This window comes from Orcinus orca, chromosome 6 (genome assembly GCF_937001465.1).
Source record: "Orcinus orca chromosome 6, mOrcOrc1.1, whole genome shotgun sequence".
NCBI classification, from domain to species: Eukaryota; Metazoa; Chordata; class Mammalia; order Artiodactyla; family Delphinidae; genus Orcinus; species Orcinus orca.
In genome coordinates, this window is record NC_064564.1 from 33,598,250 (window position 1) to 33,622,616 (window position 24,367).

A 24,367-nucleotide genomic window follows, 5' to 3' on the forward strand; every position below is an offset into this window, starting at 1 on the left:
TATCAGATGTCTTAGTTTGTTCAAGTTTAGGACTAATATGATTAAAATTCACTACCCAATGATGGTAAAGAGATGAAATCTGGAAAGCTGATTACAACCCAACTCTTACATCTTCTTCCTATGTATTAACTGGAAGAGGGTATGGATAATGCAGTTTCTGTGATTATGGTGCTGTAGTTTATTTCATTTTCTTTATAAAGCCATATGTAATGGTTTTTATCCACTTATTCAATATTCCATGAACCCCTGCTATATGCGAGTCTCTTTGAAAAGTAACTAAAATATTTAGTTTCAGGTTTCACTATATGTATGAGTTTTCCCCCTAAAGCCTTTACTTTTAAAATCATTAATCCTCTCTTTTTCTGCAGAACGTATCCGTTGCCTACATTGGAATGTTAGTAGGTGGAGACTACATTTTCTCTGTATTAAACTTTGTAGGGTTAAATATTTGGTAAGTGGGATTTTTAAATGAACTCATTTTAGTAAAATATGAATTTTTAAAAGCCTGATTAATCTGTTATAAGTGAAAGAGCAGGAGGTGTTTTGACTTTACAGTTTCTAGGATAAAATTTACTTAAATCATTCAGTTCATCTCTTTTTATGACATACTCTTTCATGTGGACCATGGGGCCATGTAATGAAAATTCAAAGGGTTGAGATCTAGTTTTCTGTTTCCTCCTCTCAGAAAAGCCCTTAAGTTGTGTGTCTTCCTTTTGTGAATGGGCCTCACTAAATCTGTGTTCCATTGAAGCACCATGTGCTAAGGATATTGGGAGGAGTGACTAAGATACTTTTGAAAGGCATTTTGGGGCCTCAGAGGTGGGACACTATTTTAGGATAATACTGTATAGTTTATTCAAGTAATAACCAAGGGCTTATTTTTTCTCCAAGTTTCTCTATTAGACTTGATCTGCTCTTTTTCTGCCCCCACAGATTTGTAAATAAGAGGGTTAATTCTCATCGATCAATACACAAATTTGAGGAAGTAAAACAGGGGGCTCAATAATTCCCTTCAAATTAAGCTGACTGCATTGTAAATCACCTATACTTCAATAAAATAAAGAAAAAGAAACAGCCAAGTTATCAAAAAAAATTAAGTTGACTGTATTTGTAAAGATTTCAGTAACTGTTGGTTGTACCATCTATGGAATTTATTTTCACTCTTTTTTATTCTCCTTTCAGCATGGCAGGGGGCTTGAGATATTCCTTTTTAACTTTAAACAGCCAGTTAAAACCTAAGCAACCTGTGGACGAAGAAAACATCCCTCAGGATTTGAAGGGCTAGAACCTGGGGCAGAATTGCAGACTGGCTTGCAGACTGCGGGGAATGAGGGAATATTCCCAGCTGTTTTGGTTGTGGCGCTCACCCCTGGTTAAGGCACAACAGGAATGTCTGCAAAATGCAAAGAGAATCTACATCATGTGCTGCACGAGGAGCCATCATCAGCCCTGAGAAATGTATCCGGGCAAAGCCTTACCAGCTGAAAGTGCATCTTCTCAAAATAAACCACTGGTGAAAGGGATTGTTTCCAAGGCACTTGCGTGGACCGCACATCCGTGTGCTGTTCCAGGTACTGCGAGTGCTTCAAAGGAGGCCGATGCTGTGAGGGTGCTTATCAGCACCTTGGCCTTAATTTCAAAGGTCCCAGGCAAAGCAGAGTGCCAGCGGCAACATTTTTTTGGTTTAAACAGACATGTCTTTATTTTAATAAAATCAGCCACTTAACTGCCAGTAGAGTTATTTGCTAGCTTTGATTTGATCTTATATATTGGTATCTTTTCCCAATCATCAAAGTAAAATAAAAAATAATTTATATGCATACCTCATACTGTGATATTATTGTAGACAGGCAGAAAAACAGTAGGTCATTTATTCAGTCTGCCTTGAAGGGTAATATTCCTTTCAAGGCTCATGTTGGGAAAAATTACAAAATAACTCAATGGAAAAAACAATACTCAGTGTGCCCTGTCAGCATTTAAGTTGGTCGTATTTCTCTCCTCTTCTCCTTCCAGGTTTGTTCAGGGGCTTTGAAATTCAGATCATATGGACTTTAACCAAGGTACATTTTTTTCCTGGGCTTGCCTGACCCCCCAGACCAGTGGTGTGTGGGAAGGAACCCCGGTTTGGATGAGAGTTACTATCATCTCCATCAAGAAACGGACTGTCCCCATCGGGGTCGTGGTGCAGGGTAGGGCCCCAGTCTGGAGGGGGCCAGTCAGGAGCTCTTCTTTCTAGTCTTGTCTTCACTGCTAACATACCAAGACCTTCACAGGTCACCTTGCCACTGTCGCCTCCATTTTTTAATCTTTAAAATGGAACTATGTCTCCAAATCCCTGCCAGCTCTGACTTTCTAAGTTTATAGAAGCTGAGCCAGATGGACAGGGCAGCAAATGAAGGAATGATTCTGTTGACATGTTTCAATTTATTTAAAATTAAAAAAATTTTAATTGTAAAATACACATAACATAAAATTTACCATCTTAACCGTTTCTAAGTGTACACTTCAGTAGTGTTAAGTATATGTGCACTGTTGTGTAGCCAATCTCCAGAACTTTTTCATGTTGCAAAACTGAAACTCTATACCCATTAAACAATAATTCCCCATTCCTCCCTTTCCCCAGCTCCTGGCAACCACCATTCTACTTTCTTTCTCTGTGAATGTGACTACTGTAGGTACCTCATAAAAGTAGAATCCCACAATATTTATCTTTCAGTAGCTGGCTTATTTCGCTTAGGATAATATCATCAAGTTTCATCCATGTTGCAGCATGTGTCCAAATTTCTTTCCTTTTTAAGACTAAATAATATTGCATCATATGGATATACCGCATTTTGTTTATCCATTCGTCTGTCAGTGGACACTTGGATTGCTTCTACCTCCTGGCTGTTTGTGTATAATCCTGTTATGAACATGGGTGCACAAATATGTCTTTGAGACCCTGCTTTCAGTTCTTTCAGATAGTAAAAGGAAACCTGTTTCCTCTATACACAGAGCACTTCTGATGCCAAATGTGTGGGATCTTTCCCTCACATTAAGCGATTCTCCAACTCTTTGGACACCAACTAGGGGTCCTACAATTAAATGCAGACTCTAAGTACCCAGAGTTAGCACAGACCCCACAGGTTAAGGGCTTAGTTCCCCAAGACTGCCCCCTACTTCAGATGCCAAACCCAAGTCCCAGGTTGTGAATGGTGCTTCTGACCAACTAATCATCAATCTGGGGTCTCCACACCCCCTTTCTCGGGTTTAATAATTTGCTAGCATGGCTCACAGAACTCAGGGAAGTGCTTTACTCTCTATTGCCAGTTTATTATGAAGCGTACAACTCAGGAACAGCCAAAGGGAAGAAATGCATAGGACAAGGTATGTGGGAAATGGTTTGGAGCTTTCACGACTCCTCCAGGTGTGCCCCGCTCCCAGCACATCAGTGTGTTCATGAACTGGAAGCTCTCCAAACCCCATCGTTTGTTTTTCACGGTAACACATGGACCACAGCTGCACCATTTTATATTCCCAACAGTGCACGGGGATTCCAGTTTCTCCACATCCTCACCACTTGTTTCCTTTTTTTTTTTTTGGTAGTAGTAGTAGTAGGTGTGCTAATGGGTGTGAAGTGATATCTCATTGTAGTTTTTTTTTTTTTTTTTTTTTTTTTGTGGTACGTGGGCCTCTCACTGTCGTGGCCTCTCCCGTTGCAGAGCACAGTCTCCGGACACGCAGGCTCAGCGGTCATGGCTCACGGGCCCAGCCGCTCTGCGGCATGTGGGATCCTCCTGGACCGGGGCACGAACCCGTGTCCCCTGCATCGGCAGGCGGACTCTCAACCACTGCGCCACCAGGGAAGCCCGCTCATTGTAGTTTTGATTTACATTTCACTGATGGTTAGTGATGTTGAGCATCTTCTCATGTGCTTGTTGGCCATTTGTACATATTCTTTGGAGAAATGTCTATTCAAACCCTTTGCCCATTTTTGAATAGGGTTGTTTGTTCTTTTGTTGTTGAGTTGTAGGAGTTCTTTATTTTTTCAGTTTATTTTTAAATTGGGGTATAATTGCTTTACAATGTTGTTTTAGTTTCTGTTGTACAGCAAAGTAAATCAGCTATATGTATACACATATCCCCTCTTTTTTGGATTTCCTTCCCGTTAGGTCACCACAGAGCACCGAGTAGATTTCCCTGTACTATACAGCAGGTTCTCATTAGTTATCTACTTTATACATAGTAGTGTGTATATGTCAGTCCCAATCTCCCAATTCATCCCACTCCTCCTTTCCCCCCTTGGTGTCTATACGTTTGTTCTCTACGTCTGTGTCTCTATTTCTGCTTTGCTGATACGTTCATCTGTACCATGTTTCTAGATTCCACATATATGCCTTAATATACAATATTTGCTTTTTCTGTCTGACTTACTTCACTCTGTATGACAGTCTCTAGGTCCATACACATCTCTACAAATGACCCAGTTTCATTCCTTTTTATGGCTGGGTAATATTCCATTGTATATATGTACCACAACTTCTTTATCCATTCATCTGTCGGTGGATATTTCAGTTGCTTCCAAGTCCTGGCGGTTGTAAATAGTGCTCCAGTGAACATTGGGTTGCATGTGTTTTCTTGAATTATGGTTTCCTTAGGATATATGCCCAGTAAGGGGATTGCTGGGTCATATGGTAGTTCTATTTTTAGTTTTTTAAGGAACCTCCATACTGTTCTCCATACTGGCTGTATCAATTTACATTCCCACCAACAGTGCAAGAGGGTTCCCTTTTCTCTACACCCTTTCCAGCATTTATTGTTTGTAGATTTTTTGATGATGGCCACTCTGACTGGTATGAGGAGATACCTCATTGTAGTTTTGATTTGCATCTCTCTAATAATTAGTGATGTTGAGCATCTTTTCATGTGCCTCTTGGCCAACTGTGTGTCTTCTTTGGTGAAATGTCCGTTTAGGTCTTCTGCCCATTTTTGGATTGGGTTGTTTGTTTTTTTGATATTGAGCTGCATGAGCTGTTTGTATATTCTGGAGATTAATCCCTTGTCAGTTGCTTCGTTTGCAAATATTTTCTCCCATTCTGAGTATTGTCTTTTCCTCTTGTTTATGGTTTCCTTTGCTGTGCAAAAGCTTTGAAGTTTCATTAGGTCCCATTTGTTTATTTTTGTTTTTATTTTCATTATTCTAGGAGGTGGGTCAAAAAAGATCTTGCTGTGATTTATGTCATTGAATGTTCTTCCTATGTTTTCCTCTAAGAGTTTTATATAGTGTCCGGTCTTACATTTAGGTCTTTAATCCATTTTGAGTTTATTTTTGTGTATGGTGTTAGGTAGTGTTCTGATTTCATTCTTTTACATGTAGCTATCCAGTTTTCCCAGCACCACTTATTGAAGAGGCTGTTTTTTCTCCATTGTATTTTCTTGCCTCCTTTGTTATAGATTAGGTGACCATAGGTACGTGGGTTTATCTCTGGGCTTTCTACCCTGTTCCATTGATCTATACTTCTTGTGCCAGTACCATACTGTCTTTCTTTTCTTTTCTTTTTTAATTAATTAATTTATTTATTTATTTTTGGCTGAATTGGGTCTTTGTTGCTGCACATGGGCTTTCTCTAGTTGCAGCAAGTGGGGGTTACTCTTTGTTGTGGTGCACGGGCTTCTCATTGCAGTGGCTTCTCTTGTTGTGGAGCATGGGCTCTAGGCACACGGGCTTCAGTAGTTGTGACCACTCGGGCTCAGTAGTTGTGGTGCACGGACTTAGTTGCTCTCTGGCATGTGGGATCTTCCCGGACCAGGGATATCCCATGTCCCCTGCATTGGCAGGAAGATTCTCAACCACTGTGCCACCAGGGAAGTTGCTACCACTGTAGGGATTTTGATCACTGTAGCTTTGTAGTATAGTCTGAAGTCAGAGAGTCTGATATTCCTCCAACTCTGTTTTTCTTTCTCAAGGTAGCTTTGACTATTTGGGGTCTTTTGTGTTTCCATACAAATCGTAAAATTTTTTGTTCTAATTCTGTGAAAAATGCCATTGGTAATTTGATAGGGATTGCATTGAATCTGTAGATTGCTTTGGGTAGGGTACTCATTTTCACAATATTGATACTTCCAATCCAAGGACATGATATATCTCTCCGTTTGTGTCATCCTTGATTTCTTTCATCAGTATTTTGTAGTTTTCTGAGTACAGGTCTTTTGCTTCCTTAGGTAGCTTTATTCCTAGGTATTTTATTCTTTTTGTTGCAATGGTAAATGGAATTGTGTCCTTAATTTCTTTTTCCGATCTTTTGTTGTTAGTGTGTAGGAATGCAAGAGATTTCTGTGCATTAATTTTGTATCCTGCTACTTTACCAAATTCATTGATTAGCTCTAGTAGTTTTCTGGTAGCATCTTTAGGATTTTCTATGTATAGTATCATGTCATCTGCAAACAGTGACAGTTTTGCTTCTTTTCCGATTTGGATTCCTTTTATTTCCTTTTCTTCTCTGATTGCTGTGGCTAAAACTTCCAAAACTATGTTGAATAATATTGGTGAGAGTGGACATCCTTGTCTTGTTCCTGATCTTAGTGGAAATGCTTTCAGGTTTTCACCATTGAGAATGATGTTTGCTGTGGGTTTGTCATATATGGCCTTTATTATGTTGAGGTAGGTTCCCTCTATGCCTACTTTCTGGAGAGTTTTTATCATAAATGGTGTTGAATTTTGTCAAAAGCTTTTTCTGCATCTATTGGGAGGATCACATGGTTTTTACTCTTCAATTTGTTAATATGGTGTATCACACTGATTGATTCGTGTGTATTGAAGAATCCTTGCATCCCAGGGATGAATCCCAGTTGATCATGGTGTATGATCTTTTTAATGTGTTGTTGGATTCTGTTTGCTAGCATTTTTGTGTATATGTTCATCAGTGATATTGGTCTGTAATTTTCTCTTTTTTGTGATATCTTTGTCTGGTTTTGCTATCAGGGTGATGGTGGCCATGTAGAATGAGGTTGGGAGTGTTCCTTTCTCTGCACTTTTTTGGAAGCGTTTGAGAAGAATGGGTGTTAGCTTTTCTCTAAAGGTTTGATAGAATTTGCCTGTGAAGCCATCTGGTCCTGGACTTTTGTTTGTTGGAAGATATTTCATCACAGTTTCAATTTCATTACTTGTGATTGGTCTGTTCATATTTTCTGTTTCTTCCTGGTTCAGTCTTGGAAGCTTATGCCTTTCCAAGAATTTGTCCATTTCTTCCAGGTTGTCCATTTTATTGGCATATAGTTGCTTGTAGTAGTCTCTTAGGATGCTTTGTATTTCTGCGGTGTCTGTTGTAACTTCTCCTTTTTCATTTCTAATTTTATTGATTTGAGTCCTCTCACTCTTTTTCTTGATGAGTCTGGCTAATGGTTTATCGATTTTATCTTCTCAAAGAACCAGCTTTTAATTTTATTGATCTTTGCTATTGTTTTCTTTGTTTCTATTACATTTATTTCTGCTCTGATCTTTATGATTTCTTTCCTTCTACTAACCCTGGGTTTTGTATGTTCTTCTTTCTCTAGTTCCTTTGGGTGTAAGGTTAGATTGTTTATTTGAGATTTTTCTTGTTTCTTGAGGTAGGCTTGTATTGCTATAAACTTCCCTCTTAAAACTGCTTTTGCTGCATGCCATAAGTTTTGGGTCATTGTGTTTTCATTGTCATTTTTCTCTAGGTAATTTTTGATTCCCTTTTCAATTTCTTCAGTGATCTCTTGGTTATTTAGTAGTGTATTGTTTAGCCTCCATGTGTTTGGTTTTTTCTTCTTCTTTTTTTTAGTTATATATTTTTTATTTTTGGTGTGTTGCATCTTCGCTGCTGCATGCGGGCCTTCTCTAGTTGCGGCAAGTGGGGGCTACTCTTTGATGTGTTGCATGGGCTTCTCATTAGCTTCTCTTGTTGTGGAGCATGGGCTCTAGGGCACACAGACTTCAGTAGTTGTGGCTTGCAGGCTCAGTAGTTGTGGTTCACAGACTCTAGAGCGCAGGCTCAGTAGTTGTGGCACACGGGCTTAGTTGCTCAGCGGCATGTGGGATCTTCCCAGACCAGGGATAGAACCCGTGTCTCCTGCATTGGCTTTGATTCTTAACCACTGCGCCACCAGGGAAGTCCACACCTGTCATTGATTTCTAATCTCATAGTGTTGTGGTTGGAAAAATGCTTGATATGATTTCAATTTTCTTAAATTTACCAAGGCTTGAGTTTTGACCCAAGATGTGATCTATCCTAGAGAATGTTCCATGTGTGCTTTAGAAGAAAGTATATTCTCCTGCTTTTGGATGTCCTATAAGTATCAATTAAGTCTGTCTGGTCTGTTGTGTCATTTAAAGCTTGTGTTTCCTTATTAATTTCCTGTCTGAATAATCTGTCCATTGGTGAAAGTGGGGTGTTAAAGTCCCCTACTATTATTGTGTTACTGTTGATTTCCCCTTTTATGGCTGTTAGCATTTGCCTTATGTATTGAGGTGCTCCTATGTTGGGTGCATAAATATTTACAATTGTTATATCTTCTTGGATTGATCCCTTGATCATTATGTATTGTCCTTCTTAGTCTCTTGTTTTAGTCTTTATTTTCAAGTCTATTTTGTCTGATATGACTATTGCTACTCTGGGTTTCTTTTGATTTCCATTTGCATGGAGTATCTTTTTCCATCTCCTCACTTTCAGTCTGTATGTATCCCTAGGTCTAAAGTGGGTCTCTTGTAGACAGCATATATATGGGTCTTGTTTTTGTATCCATTCAGCCAGTCTGTGTCTTTTGGTTGGAGCATTTAATCCATTTACATTTATCACTTATCAATATGTATGTTCCTTTTACCATTTTCTTAATTACTTTGGGTTTGTTTTTGTAGGCCTTTTCTTTCTCTTGTCTTTCCTGCATAGAGAAGGTCCTTTAGCATTTGTTGTAAAGCTGGTTTGGAGGTGCTGAATTCTCTTAACTTTTGCTTGTCTGTATAGCTTTTTATTTCTCCATCGAATCTGAATGAGATCCTTGCTGGGTAGAGTAATCTTGGTTATAGGTTTTTTCCTTTCAACACTCTAAATATATCCTGCCACTCCCTTCTTGCCTGCAGAGTTTCTGCTGAAAAGTCAGCTCATTATCTTATGGGGATTCCCTTGTATGTTTGCTTTTCCCTTGCTGCATTTAATATTTTTTCTTTGAGTTTAGAGTTTAATTTTTGTTAGTTTGGTTAATATGTGTCTCAGTGTGTTTCTCTTTTGGTTTGACCTGTATGGGACTGTTTGTGCTTCCTGGACTCGGGTGGTTATTTCCTTTCCCATGTTAGGGAAGTTTTCAACTATAATCTTTTCAAATATTTTCTCAGACCCTTTCTCTTTCTCTTCTTTTTCTGGGACCCCTATAATTCGAATGTTGGTACATTCAGTATTGTCCCAGAGGTCTCTTAGACTGTCCTCATTTCTTTTCATTCTTTTTTCTTTATTCTGCTCCTTGGCAGTTATTTCCACCATTCTATCTTCCAGCTCAGTTATTCGTTCCTCTGCCTCAGTTATTCTGCTATTGATTCATTCTATTGTATTTTTCACTTCAGTTATTGTGTTGTTCATCACTGATTGTTCTTTAGTTTTTCTAGGTTCTTGTTAAACATTTCTTGTATCTTCTCGATCTGTGCCTCCATTCTATTTCCGAGATTCTGGATCATCTTTAGTATCATTACTCTGAATTCTTTTTCAGGTAGATTGCCTATTTCCTCTTCATTTATTTGGTCTTATAGGTTTTTACCTTGCTCCTTCATCTAGAACATATTTTTTTTGTCATTTCACTTTTTTTTGATGAGTGGGGCTGTGTTCCTGTCTTGCTGGTTGTTTGGCCTGAGATGTCCAGCACTGGAGTTTGCAGGCACTTGGGTTGAGCTGGGTCTTGGTGCTGAGATGAGGACTTCTGGGAGACCTCACACTGATTAATATTCCCCGGGGCCTTAAGTTCGCTGTTAGTCCAGTGGCTTGGACTCAGTACTCCCACCACAGGAGCTCAGGCCCAACCCCCAGCCTGGGAGCCAAGACCCTGCAAGCTGCATGGCACAGTAAAAAAAAAACCAACAACAACAACAAACAAAAAAGAGCAGAATGATAACAAAGAATAAAAAATAAAGTTAGAAAAATAAAAAATATATTAGAAAAAATAGAAATGAAAATGAAATAACAACAAGAGGCAAAACAGAACCACAATAGCAAAAAATAAAATAAAAAGTTAAAAGATAAGAATAAAAAAAATAAGAAAAAAAACATTCCCTGGTGCCTCTGCTCTGTGTCCTTGCCCCCATGGTGACACACAGCCAACCCCCACCACCCCAGTAGGCCCTCAAAGACCTCTAGTTAGGCCTCAGGACCCGGCACATCAACCCATCTCTGTGCACATTCCTTTCACCAGCGTCTGCTCCTGAAGCTGGCCTGGAGCACACGTGCCTGCACGGGCCAGCTGGGGTGCAGGCCTCCACAGGCATGCCCGCAGGGGCCAGCACAGCAGGAGGAGCCTTGGAAGGGGGACAGCGCTTGGCCCTCCTGGACCTGTAGAGCCAGAGGAGGCCTTGGTGGGGATGGGGCTCAGGCCTGAGACTTGTATTGCCAGAGGGTGCTTTGAGGGGGCCTCAGGCCCAGGACCCATGTGGCCGGAGTGGGCTTTGGGGACACCTGGGCCTGGGACCCCAGCAGGCTTGCTGGGGCCTAAGCATGCAAGGGAGATCCTGGCCACTTTCCCCTCTGATCCCATGATCCCTCAAAGGTCCCTCTCCATTCCTGCTGATCCCCTCACTGTGAGTGGGCCCTTCTGAGTGGGGGAATATCTCTTCTCCTGCAGTCCCTCTATCAGGGGCACTGGTCCAATCCTGCCTCCACCCTTCTTCCCCTTGCTTCTTCCCTTCCACGTCCTACCTGGTTGCATGGGGATTCCTCCCGTCCCTTTAGGTGTCCGAAGTCTCCCACAAGTGCCCAGTAGGTGCTTGCTTGGAAGGCTGCCTGTGAGGAGATAAAAACTCCATGTCCTCCTACTCTGCCATCTTGACTCTGCCCCCTGTTTCAGTTTACTTTCTTTTTTTTTTTTTTTTTTGGTATGCAGGCCTCTCACTGTTGTGGCCTCTCCCGTTGCGGAGCACAGGCTCCGGACGCGCAGGCTCAGCGGCCATGGCTCACAGGCCCATCCGCTCCACAGCATGTGGGATCTTCCCGGACCGGGTCACGAACCTGTGTCCCCTGCATTGGCAGGCGGACTCTCAACCACTGCGCCACCAGGGAAGCCCTCAGTTTACTTTTAAAAGGCTTCTAGAGTATTACCTTGGGGCTCCCAAACTGTGTAACCACCTTCTCTTGCATCATCAACATCATTTCTGAAACCCAGGGACCAAAAGTGCTAAGACTTGAAAAATTTAAACATCAACTCATTTTTTTCAGTGACAAAACAAAAACAGGGACTTCCCTGGTGGTCCAGTGGTTAAGACGTCACACTCCAAATGCAGGGAGCCTGGGTTCATTCCCTGGTCAGGGAACTAGAACCTGCATGCCCAACTAAAGATACCTCATGCCTCAGCGAAGATCCCACGTGCCGCAGCTAAGACCCAGCACAGCAAAATAAATAAATATTAAACAAATAAAAACAAGATTTGCTTTCTTGCAAAAATATTCTTTCTAATTTTCATTTTTAGAATTCTTAAAGGAAGATGCTTTTGTGTTTTTCTAAAGTCTTAACATGGTCAGTCTTTTGTTTTAATAGCCAGAATGCCTTGGAATGGGGTTCTTACTTAAATGTTTTTCTTTTACAGTCACTTCAAATACTTGGCCTTAAATGACCCTTTCTTTTTACCAGTGTGGAAAGACTTCTGCTTCTATGTGTGGCCAGCAGAGGGCACCCTAAGAACAGCCCGGCAGTCCTTGCAGCTGGGTTGAAACTTGCAGTTTCTGCTCTTCCTCTACAGAACCAGATTCCCGTGGTGGGAGGTTGATGGTAGTGCCAATCTGGCTTTTGAATTAAGGTTAGCTGAGAATGCTGGATGCAGAGAGGTGGTGCAAAAGGGATCCATGAGTTCCAAGGAGGCTAAAGAAGAAATGTAGCCCAGTGCCCCAGGTCTCTGGATTTCTTAAAAAAAAAACAAAAACATAAAAACTATTCTGGGGCTTCCCTGGTGGCGCAGTGGTTGAGAGTCCGCCTGCCGATGCAGGGGACATGGATTCGTGCCCCGGTCCGGGAAGATCCCACATGCCGTGGAGCGGCTAGGCCCGTGAGCCATGGCGGCTGAGCCAGCACGTCCGGAGCCTGTGCTCCACAACGGGAGAGGCCACAACAGTGAGAGGCCTGCGTACCGCAAAAAAAAACAACTATTCTGGATGGAACAAGGAAAATTAGTTTAATATTCTTGATATTTTGCTTACGTCTGGCTATTTTACTGCTAAAAACAGTGACATTTGTTAACTTGGACTTTTTCTTGCTGTTTTAATATTTTTCTATATATTAGATATATAAGTACAAGTACAGGGGCACTGGAGTTTTGTGACAGCTAAGTTTGCCTAAAGAATGAAACCTAGTTTAGAGAAGAGTTATATATTTTATATATTATTATTATTGTATATTTATATATTACATATTATTTTAATTTATATATGTTTTCTGTGCTCTCAGGAAAATGGCAAACGTACATATGTCAATACTTTCAGAGACTTTAGTGACATTTTTCCTTTTGCATCATCGCGTCAACTTTTCAGTCTTGGTGAGTCATTTTTATGACTTGTGAGTAATTTCTGTTTTCTGTGAATGGATATGTGTACCTGTGCATACATTTTGAGTGCTGGGACTTGCCAAGGGTCAGCGATTTAGCTGACCAGTAGCTGCTATTCCGTGGTAGCTTTGGGAAACTGAGGGCACCCAGCGCTCAGAATGTCCAAGTTCTCTTTCTGTCATTAAATACTGAAGCACATGGTAAAACAAAGCATGCCTCTTTAGGATGAAACCAGAAACCCCAAGCCATTCCTGGGGACTCCCACGGTCAGGGAATACCATCTGTGTGCCTCTGACTCTCACCTCCACTCCAGGTTGAGGTCTCCCATGATAAGCCTCAGAACCTTTTCTCTGCATTGTGACCTGGACCAGAACATCGCATTACCTGGGGCTTGTTACAAATGCAGAATATCGGGGTGCACACACTGAATAGGAATCTGCATTTTAACCCAGGTGATTGGAGAAGCACTACCCCAGACTTTTGGCCCAGACCATATTTTTAGTACCAAGGGTTCATACCTGGGGTTCACAGAATTTAGTGGGCTGGTGAACTTGGATGGGGAAAGAATACATCTTGATTTTCCCTAACCAAAATTTAGCATTTCTTTTCATTTGAATGTAGGCAAGACCACAGTAATATTGGCTGTGCTTGTGACTTTGTTATCAATAGAAATTGAAATACTTTCATATCACTTTATAGTTTTTGTAGAAAATCATTTATGTGCTGCTCAGTATTCTGGTAGTTATTAGTGCCTCCACTAGTTCTTGTTATTTAATATGTTCATAAAGAAGAATATTTTTAGTACATCATATTTAGAAAATATTGCAGTAACTTTTTATGGTAACTGGTTTTCTTTATAATTTTATGTATTTTATTACATGTATTTAAAAACATTATTTGGAGAAGGAGGCTGTAGCCATCCCTAGACTGCTGTTGTAGTTCATGGCACTGAAAAAAGTAAGGACCCCTGCCTTAGAGAGAAAGAAAAAATTCCAGATTAATATGTTTCCTCAAGAAGTCGTTCCTTTTTTTTTTTTTTTTTTTTTTTTTTTGTGGTACGCGGGCCTCTCACTGTTGTGGCCTCTCCCGTCGCGGAGCACAGGCTCCGGAAGCGCAGGCTCAGCGGCCATGGCTCACGGGCCCAGCCGCTCCGCGGCACGCGGGATCTTCCCGGACCGGGGCACGAACCCACGTCCCCTGCATCGGCAGGCGGACTCTCAACCACTGCGCCACCAGGGAAGCCTGAAGTTGTTCCATTTTTGGCCTTAGTACCAGTGGAGGCTTGCTCCTAGATGGGTATAGATAAGCCCGGGGAAATTTTTACATCTGCTACCTGGTGGGAAGGTATCATCCTCCAGCCAGTGTGGTCAACTGTCTGCAGCTACAGGGAGAAAGAGGGAGAGGGAAAGGAAGGGGAGGAGAGGGGAGGGGAAGGGGAGGAAAAGGGAGGGAAAAGGAAGGGAAGGGAGAGACAATGGGACAGGATACCTAGGCTTCACTGCCACATCCTCTTCACTCAAAGATCAGAACAGAGATGTGTCTCATCAATTGTGTCACAGTACCCAACCTTGTTCTTCAAATTCTGCTTACCTGAAGCGTGATGTTAAGTCTATGGAAAGGTGGGACGGCAGCATGAGATGCTCTGTGGGCCCACTCTCCGGTGAGACGAGAGAAAGTAGAAAAAACTATAAAAACCGTTTAAAGTCTCTGGAAATTGTCCTAAGGGCAATTAGAGGTTAGAGATATGTTTTATTTAGGTCTATGCAGTGTTAAAATGTTTTCTGAGTTTGTTGCTTTATATTGCTCTGTCATTTAAATAAAATTTTTTATAAAAATTGAGAAATTTCACATTAGAAACTGGATTTCTAGCATCAGCTGAAAGAAATCACAACCTGCCAGCTGGGCCAGAATTTCCACAGGACAACACTCAGCTGGCACTGAGGTCGAGGGGGCACTTTTAATTTTGCCATGTTCTCCACCATTCTCTGTGTCGCCAGTGGTGTGGCTGTGTTGGCCTTCCACCAGTGTGCTTGTAGTGTTGTTTCCTTCAAACAGAGTTGAGAGGATAGGAGGAAAATGATAGCTGAATCAAAAGAGCCAACATTTGTTATTTGTTTGTGGAAATAGAAATTATACCTACTCTGTGCCTGTGTTGAAAGAATTAAGAATTAATGTGTCTGGCCTACTTCCTTAATTTATGTTACTTCTCTGCCTTGGCTGTAGGCATTTGAGTTTTTGATTCCAGTTCTAGAGGCCTAGTTCTCGAACTGTTTTATCTCCATACTATGTAGAGTTGCTAGGCATGTATGGCAAGGAAAATTTTTTGTTACCATTTATTGAACTATAAAAATAATGTGTTTACAGCCAACATGTTGGTGGTTGTCAAGATGGTGGGGTGGGGGTGGGTGAAATGGGGTCAAAAGGTATAAAAACATCCAGTTATAAAATAAATAAGTTATGGAAATGTAATGCACAGCATGGTGATTATAGTTAATAATACTGCACTGCACATTTGAAAGTTGCTAAGAGACTAGATCTCACCATAAGAAAAAATTTTTGAAAGTTTTGTAACTTATGTATGGTGGTAGATTATTCTGCAATGTGTACAAATACTGAATCATTATGTTGTATACCTGAAACTAATATAATGTTATATGTCAATTATACCTCAATAAAAAAAATCAAACATTAAAAAAATTTGCTGATGTAAGTATACTTATGGTGGCTTTCCAGCTTATACAGTTGTTTTTAAAATCTAAAAAGTGTAATAAAAAAATTTTAAAAGATAAAAAGTAATATTTAAAAGCTTTACATTGAAGTTAATGTTTATTGCTATAATAACATAACACATTCAGTTGCATTTCTTCAGTGGGAAGAAAACAGCTAACAGACTGGAAAAAATAACAGGTCTCCACATTGAAGAATTTAATTTTCAAATACATTGAGGTACTCTTGTGAATAGTGAAATACGAATTTATTTTAAGTCTTTTCTGAATTCATAGTCAGATATTGACAGGTAATTTCTCAATCTATTAAGTGGAGTTGAATACATTTTTTGATGTTGAAAAGTAAAGGTAGGGGAATTCCCTGGCGGTCCAGTGGTTAGGATTCTGTGCTTCCACTGCAAGGGGCACGGGTTCCATTCCTAGTTGGGGAACTAAGATCTGGCCCAGCACAGAAAAAAAAAAAGAGTAAAGGTGGGAACTTTGGTTTAAAATCAAGCACACAAGTGAACTACTACATACTTCCATTTCTGGTAATATGGAAGGCTAAGTTATCCACCCTTTAAAAAAAAATGTAAGATAAAATTTGTTTAAACTGAGGTACAATTTACATTCAATAAATTACACAGACCTTAAGTGTACTGTACATGAGTTTTGATAAAGTTGTACTCCCATGAACACACATATCAAAATATAGAACATCCTCATCACCATGGAAAAGTTCCTTATGACCTCTACCAAGAAACAAGTGTTCTGATTTATTTTACTGAAAATTAGGTTTGCCTCTAAATGGTGTCATATAGTATGTACATGTGGTGGGTAACTTCTGAAATGGATCACAATGCCTGCCTCTTATATTCACTTCCTTGTATAATCTCCTCCCTTTGAATGTGGGCTGCACCTAGAATGTGAGCTAGCTTCTCATGTATAGAATACAGCAAAAGTAATGGGTGGTTCCTTCTAAGATTAGGTTACAAGAGAGTGTGGCTTCTCTCTTTCTCTCTCTGACTCTTCTCATTTGCTTGATCTGATGAAGCAAGCTGCCATTTTCTGAGCTGTTTTATTAAGAGGCCCACATGTCAAGGAACAGCTGTGTGTGTGTGTGTGGTGGGGATGGAATTAATCTGGCAACAAACATGTGAGTGAGCTTGGAATGCATCTTTCCTAGCTGAGCCTTGATTCAGCCACTGGGAAGATCGGGAAAGTTTTAATAAAAGTGCTATCATCTAACCGGTTCTTCAAGTTTTGGTGGACTTTAATTCATATTAATGATTTTTAGTTACAAAAGTAATACATGTTCATTGTGGAAATTTTAAAAATATAGAAAAGCACAAAGATGCAAGTTTAAAAAAAAACGAGCTCATAAATCCCACCACCTCAGTATAAAAACATTATTAACATTTTGGTGTACATTCTTATAAACATTTTTCTTCTAATCATCACATCTAAAAGAACAATTGGGACCATGCTGTTTAGTCATCTGCATTTTTTAAATTAATTAATATTTATTTATTTAACACCTTTATTGGAGTATAATTGCTTTACAATGTTGTGTTAGTTGCTGCTGTATAACAAAGTGAATCAGCTATACATATACATATATCCCCATATCCCCTCCCTCTTGCTCCTCCCTCCCACCCTCCCTATCCTACCCCCCCATCCCACCCCTCTAGGTGGTCGCAAAGCACAGAGATGATCTCCTTGTGCTATGTGGCTGCTTCCCATTAGCTAGCTATTTTACATTTGGTAGTGTATATATGTCAGTGCTACTCTCTCACTTCATCCCAGCGTACCCTTCCCCCTCCCCGTTCTCAAGTCCATTCTGTACATCTGAGTCTTTATTCCTGTCCTGACCCTAGGTTCATGAGAACCATTTTTTTTTTTTAGATTCCATATATATGTGTTAGCATATGGTATTTGTTTTTCTCTTTTCTGACTTACTTCACTCTGTAGGACAGACTCTAGGTCCATCCACCTCACTACAAATAACTCAGTTTCGTTTCTTTTTATGGCTGAGTAATATGCCATTGTATATATGTGCCACATCTTCTTCATCCACTCATCTGTTGATGGACACTTAGGTTGCTTCCATGTCCTGGCTATTGTAAATAGTGCTGCAATGAACATTGTGATATATGTCTCTTTTTGAATTATGGTTTTCTCAGGGTATATGCCCAGTAGTGGGATTGCTGGGTCATATGGTAGTTCTATTTTTATTTTTTTAAGGAACCTCCATACTGTTCTCCATAGTGACTGTATCAATTTACATTCCCACCAACAGTGCAGGAGGGTTCCTTTTTCTCCATACCCTATCCAACATTTATTGGTAGATTTTTTGATGATGGCCATTCTGACCGGTGTGAGGTGATACCTCATTGTAGTTTTGATTTGCATCTCTCTAATCATTAGTGATGTTGAGCATCCTTTCATGTGTTTGTTGGCAATCTGTATATCTTCTTTGGAGAAATGTCTATTTAGGTCTTCTGTCCATTTTTGGATTGGGTTGTTTGTTTTTTGATATTGAGCTGCATGAGCTGCTTGTAAATTTTGGAGATTAATCCTTTGCCAGTTGCTTCATTTGCAAATATTTTCTCCCATTCTGAGGGTTGTCTTTTTGTCTTGTTTATGGTAGCCTTTGCTGTGCAAAAGCTTTTAAGTTTCATTAGATCCCACTGGTTTATTTTTGTTTTTATTTCCATTTCTCTAGGAGGTGGGTCTAAAAGGATCTTACTGTGAATTACGTCATTGAGTGTTCTTCCTTTGTTTTCCTCTAAGAGTTTGATAGCCTTACATTTAGGTCTTTTACCATTTTGAGTTTATTTTTGTGTATGGTGTTAGGCAGTGTTCTAATTTCATTCTTTTACATGTAGCTGTCCAGTTTTCCCAGCACCACTTATTGAAGCGGCTGTCTTTTCTGCATTGTATATTCTTGCCTCCTTTATCAAAAATAAGGTGACCATATGTGTGTGGGTTTATCTCTGGGATTTCTATCCTGTTGCATTGATCTGTATTTCTGTTTTTGTGCCAGTACCATACCATCTTGATTACTGTAGCTTTGTAGTATAGTCTGAACTCAGGGAGCCTGATGCCTCCAGCTCCGTTTTTCTTTCTCAAGATTGCTTTGGCTATTTGGGGTCTTTTGTGTTTCCATACAAATTGTGAAATTTTTTGTTCTAGTTCTGTGAAAAATCCCATTGGTAGTTTGATAAGGATTGCATTGAATCTGTAGATTGCTTTGGGTAGTATGGTCAATGTTGATTCTTCCAATCCAAGAACATGGTATATGTCTCCATCTGTTTGTATCATTTTTTAATTTCTTTTACCAGGGTCTTATAGTTTTCTGCATACAGGTCTTTTGTCTCCTTAGGTAGGTTTACTCCTACGTATTTTATTCTTTTTGTTGCAATGGTAAATGGGAGTGTTACCTTAATTTCTCTTTCAGATTTTTTACTGTTAGTGTGTAGGAATGCAAGAGATTTCTGTGCATTAATTTTGTATCCTGCTACTTTACCAAATTCATTGATTAGCTCTAGTAGTTTTCTGGTAGCATCTTTAGGATTCTCTATGTATAGTATCATATCATCTGCAAACAGGGACAGCTGTACTTCTTCTTTTCTGATTTGGATTCCTTTTATTTCTTTTTGTTCTCTGATTGCCATGGCTAAAACTGCCAAAACTATGTTGAATAATAGTGGTGAGAGTGGGTAACCTTTTCTTGTTCCTGGTCTTAGAGGAAATGCTTTCAGTTTTTCACCATTGAGAATGATGTTGGCTGTGGGTTTGTCATATATGGCTTTTATTATGCTGAGGTAGGTTCCCTCTATGCACATTTCCTGGAGAGTTCTTATCATAAATGGGTGTTGAAGTTTGTTGAAAGCTTTTTCTGCATCTGTTGAGATCATCATATGGTTTTTATCCTTCAGTTTGTTAATATGATGTATCCCATTGATTGTTTTGCATATATTGAAGAATCCTTGCATTCCTGGGATAAACCCAAATTGATCGTCGTGTATGATCCTTTTAATGTCCTGTTGGATTCTGTTTGCTAGTATTTTGTTGAGGATTTTTACATCTATGTTCATCAGTGATATTGGCCTGTACTTTTCTTTTTTTGTGACATCTTTGTGTGGTTTTGGTATTGGGTGATGGTGGCCTCATAGAATGAGTTTGGGAGTGTTCCTCCCTCTGCTGTATTTTGGAAGAGTTTGAGAAGAAGAGGTGTTAGCTCTCCTCTAAACGTTTGATAGAATTCACCTGTGAAGCCATCCAGTCCTGGGCTTTTGTTGTTGGAAGATTTTTAATCACAGTTTCAATTTCAGTGCTTGTGATTGGTCTGTTTATATTTTCTATTTCTTCCTGCTTCAGTCTTGGAAGGTTGTACTTTCCTAAGAATTTGTCCATTTCTTCCAGGTTGTCTATTTTGTTGCCATATAGTTGCTTGTAGTAATCTCTCATGATCCTTTGTATTTCTGTATTGTCAGTTGTTACTTCTCCTTTTTCATTTCTAATTCTGTTGATTTGAGTCTTTTCCCTTTTTTTCTTGATGAGTCTGGCTAATGGTTTATCAATTTTGTTTATCTTTTCAAAGAACCAGCTTTTAGTTTTATTGATCTTTGCTATTGTTTCCTTCACTTCTTTTTCATTTATTTCTCATCTGACCTTTATGATTTGTTCTGCTATCTTTGGGTTTGTTTTGTTCTTCTTTCTCTAATTGCTTTAGGTGTAAGTTAGGTTGATTATTTGAGATTTTTCTTGTTTCTTGAGGTAGGATTGTATTTTTATAACCTTCCTTCTTAGAACTGCTTTTGCTGCATCCCATAGGTTTTGGGTCGTCGGGTTTTCATCGTCATTTGTTTCTAGGTATTTTTTGATTTCCTCTTTGATTTCCTCAGTAATCTCTTGGTTATTTAGTAGCGTTTTGTTTAGCCTCCATGTGTTTGTGTTTTATACAGGTTTTTTCCTGTAATTGATATGTAGTCTCCTAGCATTGTGGTTGGATAAGATACTTGATATGATTTCAATTTTTTTAAATTTACCGAGGCTTGATATGTGACCCAAGATATGATCTATCCTGGAGAATGTTCCATGTACACTTGAGAAGAAAGTGTATTCTGTTGTTTTTGGATGGAATGTCCTATAAATATCAGTTAAGTCCATCTGGTCTAATGTGTCATTTAAAGCTTGTGTTTCCTTATTTATTTTCATTTTGGATGATCTGTCCATTGGTGCAAGTGGGGTGTTAAAGTCCCCTACTATTATTGTGTTACTGTCAATTTCCCCTTTTATGGCTGTTAGCCTTTGCCTTATGTATTGAGGCGCTCCTATGTTGGGTGCATAAATATTTACAATTGTTATATTTTCTTCTTGGATTGATCCCTTGATCATTATGTATTGTCCTTCTTAGTCTCTTGTTTTAGTCTTTATTTTCAAGTCTATTTTGTCTGATATGACTATTGCTACTCCAGGTTTCTTTTGATTTCCATTTGCATGGAGTATCTTTTTCCATCTCCTCACTTTCAGTCTGTATGTATCCTTAGGTCTAAAGTGGGTCTCTTGTAGACAGCATATATATGGGTCTTGTTTTTGTATCCATTCAGCCAGTCTGTGTCTTTTGGTTGGAGCATTTAATCCATTTACATTTATCACTTATCAATATGTATGTTCCTTTTACCATTTTCTTAATTATTTTGGGTTTGTTTTTGTAGGCCTTTTCTTTCTCTTGTCTTTCCTGCATAGAGAAGGTCCTTTAGCATTTGTTGTAAAGCTGGTTTGGAGGTGCTGAATTCTCTTAATTTTTGCTTGTCTGTAAAGGTTTTAATTTCTCTGTGAAATCTGACTGAGATCCTTGCTTGGTAGAGTAATCTTGGTTGTAGTTTATTCCCTTTCATCACTTTAAATATGTCCTGCCACTCCCTTTTGGCTTGCAGAATTTCTTTTTTGTTGTTGTTGTTAACATCTTTATTGGAGTATAATTGCTTTACAATGGTGTGTTAATTTCTGCTTTATAACAAATCGAATCAGCTGTACATATACATATATCCCCATATCTCCTCCCTCTTGCATCTCCCTCCTCCCCTCTCTATCCCATCCCTCTAGGTGGTCACAAAGCACCGAGCTGATCTCCCTGTGCTATGCAGCTGCTTCCCACTAGCTATCTATTTCACACTTGGTAGTATATATAAGTCTATGCCACTTTCTCACTTCGTCCCAGCTTATCATTCCCCCTCCCCATGTCCTCATGTCCATTCTCTAATTCTATGTCTTTATTTATTTGTCCTGCCCCTAGGTTCTTCAGAACCTTTTTTTTTTTTTAGATTCCATATATATGTGTTAGCATATGGTATTTGTTTTTCTCTTTCTGACTTACTTCACTCTGTATGACAGACTAGGTCCATCCACCTCACTACAAATAACTCAATTTCATTCCTTTTTATGGCTGAGTAATATTCCATTGTATATATGTGTCACATCTTTTTTATCCATTCGTCTGCAATGGACACTTAGGTTGCTTCCATATCCTGGCTATTGTAAATAGAGGAGACTTGCAGAGTTTCTGCTGAAAGATCAGCTGTTAACTTTATGGGGATTCCCTTGTATGTTATTTGTTGCTTTTAATATTTTTTCTTTTTTTAAAATTTTTGATAGTTTGAGTAATATGTGTCCTGGCATGTTTCTGCTTGGATTTATCCTGTATGGGACTCTTTGTCCTTCCTGGACTCGGGTGGTTGTTTCCTTTCCCATGTTAGAGAAGTTTTTGAGTATAATCTATTCAAATATTTTCTCAGACCCTTTCTCTTTCTCTTCATCTTCTGGGACCCCTATAATTCGAATGTTGGTGCATTTAATGTTGTCCCAGAGGTCTCTGAGACTGTCCTCAATTCTTTTCTTTCTTTTTTCTTTATTCTGCTCTGTGGTAGTTATTTACACTATTTTATCTTCCAGGTCACTTATCTGTTCTTCTGCCTCAGTTATTCTGCTATTGATTCCTTCTATTGTGTTTTTAATTTCATTTATTGTGTTGCTCATCATTGTTTGTTTGCTCTTTAGGTCTTCTAGGTCCTTGTTAAACATTTCTTGTATTTTCTCCATTCTATTTCTGAGATTTGGATCATCTTTACTATCATTACTCTGAAATCTTTTTCAGGTAGACTGCCTCTTTCCTCTTCATTTGTTTGCTCTGGTGGGTTTGTACCTTGCTCCTTTATCTGCTGCATACTTCTCTGTCTTCTCATTTTGCTTAACTTATTGTGCTTGGGGTCCCCTTTTCACAGGCTGCAGCTTTGTAGTTCCCGTTATTTATGGTGTCTGCTCGCAGTGGGTGAAGTTGGTTCTGTGGCTTGTGTAGTCTTTCTGGTGGAGGGGACTGGTGCCTGTGGTCTGGTGGGTGGGACTGTATCTTGTCTTTCTGGTGGGCAGGGCTGCATCCGGTGGTGTGTTTTGGGGTGTCTGTGAACTTAGTATGGCTTTAGGCAGCCTCTCTGCTAATGGGTGGGGTTGTGTTCCTGTCTTGCTAGTTGTTTGGCATAGGGCATCCAGCACAGGAGCTTGCTGGCCATTGTGTGGAGCTGGGTGTTAGTGTTGAGACGGAGATCTCTGGGAGAGCTCTCACCGAGTGATACTACGTGGGGCTCTGAGGTTTCTGGTGGTCCAATGTTCTTGACTCAGCTCTCCCACCTCAGAGGCGCAGGCCCGACATGTGGCTGGAGCACCAAGGCCTTGCCGGCCACACAGCTCAGAAGAAAAGGAAGAAAAGAAAGAAAAAAAAAAGAACAGATAGAAGCCCAAAACAAATAGTAAAAGCAAAACTAAACACACAAAATCACACAAAGAAAAATACACACACACTCATAAAAAGAAAATCAGGGCTTCCCTGGTGGCACAGTGGTTGAGAATCCCCCTGCTGTTGCAGGGGACATGGGTTCGTGCCCTGGTCTGGGAAGATCCCACATGCCGCGGAGCGGCTGGGCCCGTGAGCCATGGCCGCTGAGCCTGCGCGTCCGGAGCCAATAGGAGAGGCCACAACAGTGAGAGGCCCGCGTTCCGCAAAAAAAAAGAAAATCAAACAAAACCTCAATAACAAAAACTAAACAAAGAAAAGAAACCCAAACAGACAGAACCCTAGGACAAATGGTAAAAGCAAACCTAAACAGACAAAATCACACTAAGAAACTCACACACACACACTCACAAAAAGAGAAAAAAGGAATAATAATAATAAAAAAGTTTTTTTTAATGGGAAGATAGCAACCATACCAATAAACAAATCCACCAATGATAACAAGCACTAAAAACTAAACTAAGATAAACATAAAACCAAAAGCATATGAGACGCAGAAAGCAAATCGCAAGTCTGCAGTTGCTCCCAAAGTCCACTGCCTCAATTTTGGGAACATCTGTTGTCTCTTCAGGTATTCCATAGATGCAGGGTTTATCAAGTTGATTGCGAGGATTTAATCCACTGCTCCTGAGGCTGCACAGAGAATTTTCCCTTTCTCTTCTTTGTTTGCACAGCTACTAGGGTTCCGCTTTGGTTTGGGCCTCACCTCTGCATGTAGGCCACCCCCAGGCATCTCTTCCCCACCCAGACAGGACGGGGTTAAAACAGTGGCTGATTATGGCTCTTTTGCTCACTCAGGCCGGGGAGAAGGAGGGGTACGGTAGTCACAATTGGAATGCGGGGGGAACCTGTGGCGGCAGAGGCCAGCATGACATTGCAACAGCCTGAGGTGCAACTTCTCCTGGGGAAGTTGTCCCTGGATCATGGGACCCTGGCAGCGGCGGGCTGCACAGTTTCCCAGGGAGGTGTGGGTAGTGACCTGCGCTTGCACACAGCGTTCTTGGTGGCAGCAACAGCAGTGTTAGCGGTCCATGTCCTTCTCTGTGGTCCGAGATGGTAGCCGCGGCTTGCGCC

The 24,367-nt window shown here is 40.1% G+C and overlaps 1 protein-coding gene across 3 annotated transcripts in view; it reads left to right on the plus strand.

Annotated features, from left to right (window-relative positions):
* The window catches only part of SLC35D2 (solute carrier family 35 member D2), a 53,602-nt gene extending 51,780 nt beyond the window's left edge, over positions 1-1,822 (plus strand). For all 3 annotated transcript variants that reach the window (XM_033411377.2, XM_033411378.2, XM_004283029.3), the window contains 2 exons: positions 369-451; positions 1,183-1,822. In XM_033411377.2, the coding sequence (XP_033267268.1) occupies positions 369-451; positions 1,183-1,239 (140 nt within the window). In that variant the 3' untranslated portion in view covers positions 1,240-1,822. The remainder of the gene's footprint in view (positions 1-368; positions 452-1,182) is intronic.
* Positions 1,823-24,367: the final 22,545 nt, after the last annotated feature.